We start from the raw sequence: 9326 nt of genomic DNA, 5'->3' as shown, positions 1-9326 counted from the left end.
AGAGGCTCTTATTTTATATTCTAGCTTGTCAATATCCGTAATTTGAGTTTCTAATTCATAAGAAATTATAGACGTAATATTTTGACTTCACAGACATATAATATGAACCAGTACTGCATTCAACATACCACGTGACACACAAAAATCAGTGTTAATCAGTTATTTTAATATTTGCTTTTAAATTAAGAAATTGGGTAATATATAGTACTAAAATTTGAATTATAATCTACAGTTTGATACCAAAGTTATTGACATAAATTCATGAAATAGTAGTTCAATAAAGTTTTGAATGTGAGTCAACAAACAAGATGACATGGCCTTTTACCCGTGACCCGTCTCAAAAGGGTTAAGGGAGTATCATTTAATCTTATGGTAGGTTTTATTTGCATGCTCTAAACATACATAGTTAAGGGAGTGTCATTTAACTTTATAATAGGCCTTATTTGCTTTATCTACTATAGTTTAGCAGTAAATGTTTCAGAAAATGTCTTTTTTTCTGTTTACCATTGTATCAGTTTTTTACTATTAAACTTTAGTATAATAATACTGTCATATTAATGTGTGTTTAAAATTTTCACATTATTCATTTTACAATATGAAATTTGAAAATGAGTAAAAGACATGGTTATATGTATTCTAATATTTTTAATAATAATTATATATATATATATATGAATCTTTTTCAGAACTAGAACTGAAAAATATCATTGACAAACTTGCCCAGTTTGTTGCTCGAAATGGACCAGAATTTGAGCAGATGACCAAACAGAAACAAAAAGACAACCCAAAGTTTTCGTTTCTGTTTGGTGGACAGTTTTTCAACTATTACCAATACAGAGTAACTTCAGAACAGGCCAGTAAGTAACTTGACATTTCTTGTGAAAATTATTTTTAGATATTTGTAAAATGGAATTTTGTATTTTTTACTATAAATTATTTTCCTGCTCACTTATCTAAACAAATTTTACTTGTGTTGGTATGTATATTCCTTGTCTGTATGTATATAAAATCAGTTTCTATCTCAAGCGCAAAGAAGTCCAACAAACAAAACTTTTCTAGTTATTTAACAGAGTGGTTTTAAGAATATGATAAGGTTGTTAAAAATCACAATAATTTAAATAAATAAAATAAAGCCCCCCAGTAGAACAGTGGTATGTCTGCGGACTTACAACACTAAAATCCGGGTTTCGATTAAGCTTTGTGCTTGATTCCAAACAAACAAGATAAAAAAATAAATAAACATAACATACTTTTGTAAAAGGGTTTTTGAAATTGGTTTTTTTTTTTTTGGTGTGTGTAAAAATTGATTTTACATTTAGTGCTGCCTCATTTTGATATAGTTTAAATAGTTGTTCTGTGTATTTGTGAAAGTTCAATAGTTTTTAGGTTGATTATAACTGCAGTGTGATATCTCTCTGACAGCATGCTTTTCTTCTGTTTCACTTTATCATCTTATATAATGTATATATAATAAGTTAGTTGTCAGTCTGCACTATGGAAATTGTTCTGACCTTCATTCAGTCCATCATGCATATCAACTTGTTAATAACAAGACCATGTGATATTCTGTGTTTTTCTGGGGGTTATAGGGTTTTTCTTGATTATTTTTTACTAGAAATAGAGTACTCCCAGGAAACTGTTAGGTATTTCTCAGTATTAATATTTGGAAACTTAAACATTGTTGGTGGTAGAAACAAATGGATAGTTTAGTTTGATAACTCTGTTGTGGTTTCATTGATAGTTTAGTTTGATAACTCTGTTGTGGTTTCATTGATAGTTTAGTTTGATAACTCTGTTGTGGTTTCATTGATAGTTTAGTTTGATAACTCTATAGTGGTTTCATGGATAGTTTAGTTTCATAACTCTATAGTGGTTTCATGGATAGTTTAGTTTGATAACTCTATAGTGGTTTCATGGATAGTTTAGTTTCATAACTCTATAATGGTTTCATTGATAGTTTAGTTTCATAACCCTATAGTGGCTTCGTGGATAGTTTAGTTTCATAACTCTATAGTGGTTTCATGGATAGTTTAGTTTCATAACCCTATAGTGGTTTCATGGATAGTTTAGTTTCATAACTCTATAGTTGTTTCATGGATAGTTTAGTTTCATAACTCTATAGTGGTTTCTTGGATAGTTTAGTTTCATAACCCTATAGTGGTTTCGTGGATAGTTTAGTTTCATAACCCTATAGTGGTTTCGTGGATAGTTTAGTTTCATAACCCTATAGTGGATAGTTTAGTTTCATAACCCTATAGTGGATAGTTTAGTTTCATAACCCTATAGTGGATAGTTTAGTTTCATAACCCTATAGTGGATAGTTTAGTTTCATAACCCTATAGTGGTTTCATGGATAGTTTAGTTTCATAACTCTATAGTGGTTTCGTGGATAGTTTAGTTTCATAACCCTATAGTGGTTTCGTGGATAGTTTAGTTTCATAGCCCTATAGTGGTTTCATGGATAGTTTAGTTTCATAACTCTACAGTGGTTTCAAATCATGAATATTTGTTATTTCATAGTTATCAAACAGAAACAAAGAAGTGAACAGCAATCGATTGTACAACATGCCATCACTCAACAGTCAATACACTCTGCCCCTTGGCAGCAACCTCAGCCTCAGCAGCAACATAACGTTCAACAGCAAATCCAGGACATTCAGGAACAGATACGACAGAGTGAGCAAAATCTTGCAGCACAACATCAGGTCTTGATGCAGCAGCAACAGGTATTGTTAAACACTTTGTACACTATAGACAGTTTGGTAATGTATCATATGTATAATAGGGTTTAAATCTATTCATTACCTTCTTATAGGATTGTTATATAAATATCAGTAAAGTTGATGACAATAATAATAGACTAGTAGTAGCAATTCTGATATTGTAATGCTGAAGTTTGACTCTGATTCACCCCACTACACACACACACGCAGAGAAATATTTTCAATGCTTGTGACCTTAGTAAACGATTGTAGCCATGTTGTACTCTTGTCATGTGTAAATTCATTTATTTTTCAAGAACTATTTGTGCCAGATCTTTAAGTGAAGTGTCATAAAGAGCTTGTGACACACTCTTTAATTGCACATAATTACTTACACAAACGAGCTCATTTGTATATTGCTAATTTCCATAAAATTTTTAAATTTCACCCAAATTTCACGCCACCTGCTGTATTCATTATAACAAGTTCATATCACCATATAAAATGATTTTCTGTTGGTTTTGAGTGAGGAATATGTAAATAATTCTGCAAAACCCACTTTACTTTATTGTGTATTGCTGGCTTTGTTCCAATGGGAACGGTGAGTTTTTGGATAATTAAAAAATTCAAATATCCAGTTATATTTATGTCAGGTTTTAGTCTGATTTGAATGATAGCTTTTTTATAGCCTCCATTTTATTTATAGCGTCACATTACACATGTAACTGCTTTGCATATATATAATGTCTTTCACTAATAGTTTAATATCATTAAAACTGCATTTCACCTGAATTAAATTATAGTACCAAAATGAAAATGATGCCTAATGTTTCAAAACCTTTTATTGATTGGTACTTGGATTTAGTTAATCTTTCTCATTTATCTGCTGGTTCCTTAAAGAAGGCTTATCAATATTTTATACAACACGTAGGCAGTCAAATCACATGTGACAACTTCATGTATATATATATACCCTGTACTATGTTTTTTGTGGCTCCAAATGTAGTCTGGTCATTGGTGCATGGATGATTTTATGCATATGTCTTACTACATACATAAAACTGAGAGTGACAGTCGCATGCTTTGAACAAACTGGAGGCTGAGATGTAATAACCTACTCTGAAGGATTACAAGCTACCGTTGTCTGAGATCTAATAATCTACTCTGAAGGATTACAAGCCACTGTTGGCTGAGATTTGATAACCTACTCTGAAGGATTACAAGCAACTGTTGGCTGAGATCTAATAACCTACTCTGAAAGATTGCAAGCCACTGTTTGCTGAGATCTAATAACTGAAAGATGTACAATTACAACATATTTGATCAGGTTCCCACTTGTCTATAAGTAGTCAATTAGGAAACAGAATAGATACAATGTTTAGCATTTAATTTTACTTGAAAATCCCAATAGATGAAAAAAAAAACCTCTGGGACCTACCACAAAGTAATATGATGATCATACTCTTGGTAAGAAGATTTGTAAGTGAACAATGATGGAGGTGGTTGTTCTCGTGGATAGCTGAGTGGTAAAGCACTGGCCCTGTTATTCAGAGGTATTTTCATTCACTAGATAATATAACCTAATTCTTAGCAAATTACCATAGTTACTAATGTCAACAAATAAAATACACATTTAAGATACTTGTAATAAATATGAGTTTATTTCCCAGGTTCAAGTTGATGAAACTGTTCGAAAAATTATGGAAGAAAGAATCCATACGTTAGCTACAGAATGTGAGTTTAATCTAGAAGAAATGGACAAAGTAATCCAGCCTATTATTGAAAGTTGTACAAAAGATGCCATTTCTGTAAGTTGTACTACTACATTGTAATTCTGAGTTGTTTAGGTGTAAATGAAGGTTCCTTACCCCTCTTGATGTTACATAGTGAAAATTATGGTATTCTCACTTCTTTTTAACGCTTAATACATACAGCATGCTCTGTTATTAATACTTTAAATACAAGTCTAGTTATGTCTTCACATTTGTTATTTTTGAAATCCTGGAGGAAATAACTGTCTATGTTGAATATGTTAAAAACTGTAACTTTTATACAACCATTTACATCTTTTGACCTAATTTTTCTTCCTTTTTAAAGGGATAAGTAAAGCTGACATGTGTAATGCAAAGAACTAATATTAAATCTTGTGGTTAACTGCTTTTTACAATTTGTCTTGCTGCTCAGGCTGGAAAAGGATGGATATTTAATCATGCCTTCTCAGCGAAGGAAAATGAAGTCATAACCCAACATTTATTGAGAAAGTAAGGCCATTTGTTTCCTATTTTTAAATCTAAAATAAAAAATTTTAATGAAGATCATGATTTTTTTTAAACAAACTTTTTAAATTTTAGATAAACATCTTCATCAGATAAATGCTTTATATTTATAACTACCTGAACCTTATCAATGATTAAGTTTTATTACAATCCTCTGAAGGATTACAAACCTCTCTTCTATGAGATATAATAACCCACTTTGAAGGATTACAAACCAATAATGTGTCAGATATAATAACCCTCTCTGAAGGATTACAAGCCACTGTAGTATGAGATCTTATAAACTTCTCTGAAGGATTACAAACCAATGTTGTGTGAGATCTAATTACTCGGGAGGATTACAAGTCAATGTTGTATGAGACCTAATAACCCACTCTGAAGGATTACAAGCCACTGTTGTCCGAGATCTAACCTACTCGGAAGGATTACAAGTCACTGTTAGCTAAGATCTAATAACTCTGAAAGGTGACGAGGCTACTATTGGTTGAAGTCTAATAACTTCAGAGGATTTCAAGCCATTGTTATTTGAGATTTAATTACTCTAGAGGATTACAAGCCGTTGTTGTATGAGATCTAATAACCCTTTCTGAAGGATTACAAGCCACTGTTGTCTGAGATCGAATAACCCAAAGGAGCATGAAATAGTCTATATATAGACGTAATTTATCATGTATAGAGCTGGGTGATTAGTAATATTTGCTAATCTTATAATGGACAGACTCATTAATCAGTTACATTTGATTAATCGCTGTCATGGTAGTTCCCTCCCTCCAAAAAAAGTGGGGTGTGCTAGTTTCATAATTTTGTGAACTATTGAATTATCATAAAATGTTCTAATATTAATCTTCTAATTTTCTCCTAGTTTTGTTTTTTATGTAATTTTTTGATCACTCTTTTTGTAAAATGATAGATTTCTTCTGGAAGTCACCTTCAGTACTTATTGAGAAAAATATATTTTGATATGAATTTTTTAAAAAAAGATATCCTGGTCATTTGTTACTTTATGAATAAATATCTACTAGAAATGAGCATGCCACTACCATTTTGTTTGTTTTTAAAGTGCAGTAATCTCCTATTTGATCTTGTGTAAATCGATAATTAACTAATGAAAACATGTTTTACTATCATAGATAAGGATAAGAATATTTTTATTTAAAACACATCATTATTTTGATTAGAAATAATTAAGTAGCTAGTTAACTAGTTTATTTAAATATATTGATTGAATTAAAATTAATATTCAATGAAAATTTGAGTCACTAAATAGTAAACTTGCATGGCTTATGTGATTTTATTTGGTAAACATGATTAAAAAACTTTATGTTTACAGACATTGCAACTGTAAAACACTACAGTATATGTATTTAAAATGCTGTAATTTTAGACAAAAATCCAAACATCAACAAAATATCTTTATCAAGCCTTAAGTAATCTCCAGTCATGTGACATCTTTGTTTCATACTGTATATATATATATTTCTATGTCTTGTTAAATTACTTGTACCTGATGTTGACAAAACCTCCTCCAAACATTGTACACTTGTAACTGTGTTAAACTTGAAATAAAGTTTTCTTTGTTGCTCATTCAATCAATTTCTAAACTGTAAAACTTAACTTACCTCATGCTATTTAATCTCTTCTCATGGAAAAATCCTGTACCTTTTAAACAGATATAATTTAACACACAAGTACTTTCACAATTCACAAACAAAAGGAATGTTTAAAAGAAACTATAAAAAAAGCTCTTAAACCTATATATTTACTATTAAATGATAATATAATTCTTGCTCTATCCAATCATATCTAGTTTCTTTATAGCTGTTTTTCAAGCTGTGTTTCATCAGTAAATGATCAAACCAGTTGATGTGGCACCATTACAGGGTTTCCATCAAGGCCTATACAAAAACTAAGTGAAATGCTTGAAAATCATGAAATTTATAGCATATTCTTAAGAGGTGGTAGGATTTTAGTAAAAATTCATTTATTCTTTGAAATGGGCAGAAAATTTCTAAATAACAAGTGGGTTGTTCTTTATTTACAGGCAAAATTCTTTGCAGCTGTGCAGAAATGAAAATATGAATTCTTTTTTTAGTTTTTCTTTATAAATTACACTAAATAAATATCAGAAAATGACAAAACATCACTTCTAAAATGTTTTTGAGCTAAAATTGTTGAAATGTGGTTAGAATTAACATATAGAATTTATCAAGTGCCAGAAAAAAGCCAGAGGAAACCCTGTACAATAATTTAGAATTACTTTACTTTTTTATTCTAAACTTTGTACATGAAAGTATATCATACAACCTAACTGCATTGTTTAACATTTATAAATAATAAAAGATTTGTTCACTTATCAGTACACCTGCTGCAACAATACTATGTAAACTTTTCCCAAACTTGGTATTCCAAACAATTAGTATGGTTTTACATGTATATAAGCTTCTTTACGACAGTGTTGGGATCGTAAGTGTTGTATCTGTATGATACCAGTTAACAGATAGCTGTGTAACACTGTAAACAAATTTTTTAGATGAAAGAAGAGACTTCCATGATAATAATGTGGTATTTTTTTATTATTCAGTATCAATCATATAGTCCTAAAGTAATCTACATAAGTCAAACAAAGTTAAATAATGCTAACATATTCTGTAAATGATTATCTCAGGCAGGTTAGAATCCAATGATTTCAAAGCTTATATCTTTATTTATTGTAATGTGATTGATATGAAAATAAAAACAGTTAAAAATAAATATTTCAAATTTTTAAATTGAAATTAAATAGTTATGATTATTTATAATTATATTTAGAAAATGATTATAGGTTTGGTTTGTAAAGAAGATGCCTGTTATAAGTTGTTTTTTTAAATTATTATTTGTACAGTCATACCACTTGTATTTTCACATCTGCAATAGGAAAAATGTCCTTTTCAGGTTTTTCTAACATCTAAATAATTGGTTCTGTTACAAGAGCTGCAGGTGTTCCAAACTTTACTAAAAAAAAAAACCAAGGTACAAAAATTTACAAGTGTTTAATTAATGCTCATATTGTTGTATTAAGTTTTATTAATAATAAGTTATTGGATGAGGCCTTGACTGAATTGCTGTACACTTCAGCTGTGTTCATTTTGGAACACATCAAAAATATTTCATGGTAATTAATAGCCCAATCAAATAAAAACACTGACATCTTATGTTTATTTTAAATACCATATGGTAGTGTGAGGATGTCAAGCTGTTTTTTATTAACTTGTAAAAAAATGTAGAGTTGGGGGGGGGGGTCCAGACCACTACTCAAGATTCATACGTGCTTATAAAGTGTTAAGGAATGCAAATATTAATTTCTAGGACAAAATTGAGGGTGGTAGGGAGGGGGTCTAGATCCCTGCTTATACAACATTAAAGAATATAGTTACTCAGTTTTAAATTACAAATGTAATAGAAGTAAAAGTACAGCTAATCTCCGCTTTATTTAACAGTTAAGTAGCCAAACAATTGGTGGTAGGTGCTGCCAACCAGTTGCCTTCCATCCAATCAGCATTTCAAAATTATGTACAGTGGCAGATAGTCTTAGCAGCTTTGCCACAACAAAGACAGATGAGCAAAATTAGTGGCAATGGGAATTAAACCAGAGCCCCTCAAACACCCCCATTTCCCCCCATGCTGGCCAAAAACTGAAACAAAAATAAATAAAAAAAACAATTGAGTGTCCTTTTTTCATGTTGTGCTTCTTTAGTGTGTATGTGAAAGTGAAAACAAATCTCTTTAATTAAATAAAAACAGTGCTAATTGGGAATGTTGGATGTATAGAAATTTTTGTTTAAATTTTCATTTAATTTTAAACATAAATTTGTTACTTTTAATAAATGTTTTGTAGGTTTTATAATGAAGAGTAGCCTGTGATGCTACAAAACCTGTTAACTCTTTGAACCTGGGCTCGGTCCTGGGGACCAACCTCATAATCATTTTGTGCTTGTTATAGTTTTCATGCTATAACTTTTAAATCAGTAAGTGAATGTTAACAAAATTTGGCAGTTTATGAGTAAACATTACAATGCTTTCATACGCAAGGTATCAATTTTTGTATTAAGTTTTAAGATTTGTAAAGCAATTGTTCTCTCATGCCATTTTTTCTTTTCACATCTTGCCTATCTATTATGCAAAGTAATTTTCATTTTAAGGTTAAAAATACTTTTATGCATCAGAAAATTTTGAAATTTTACATACAAAATCTTTATAATGTCTGGATAGTTATCAAACATTTCTTAAGAAAAAATTTATATTTTATTTATTATTTTCAGTAATTAATCATTGTACGGGTTCAGTAAATTTGACCGATCTCACAACCGGC

The 9326-nt window shown here is 30.2% G+C and overlaps 1 protein-coding gene across 1 annotated transcript in view; it reads left to right on the top strand.

The window, feature by feature from the left end:
* Positions 1-9326, top strand: part of LOC106468495 (calcium homeostasis endoplasmic reticulum protein-like) — a gene marked incomplete at its 3' end in the record, with an annotated part of 50416 nt that overhangs the window by 15430 nt on the left and 25660 nt on the right. Inside the window, exons 2-5 of the mRNA XM_013928925.2 lie at positions 687-857; positions 2521-2726; positions 4373-4510; positions 4887-4963. Of these exons, the coding sequence (XP_013784379.2) occupies positions 687-857; positions 2521-2726; positions 4373-4510; positions 4887-4963 (592 nt within the window). The remainder of the gene's footprint in view (positions 1-686; positions 858-2520; positions 2727-4372; positions 4511-4886; positions 4964-9326) is intronic.

This window comes from Limulus polyphemus, unplaced genomic scaffold (genome assembly GCF_000517525.1).
Source record: "Limulus polyphemus unplaced genomic scaffold, Limulus_polyphemus-2.1.2 Scaffold3026, whole genome shotgun sequence".
Lineage (NCBI taxonomy): Eukaryota > Metazoa > Arthropoda > Merostomata > Xiphosura > Limulidae > Limulus > Limulus polyphemus.
The sequence above is the reverse complement of the archived record's forward strand: the minus strand, read 5'-3'. Positions and strand labels throughout refer to the sequence as shown.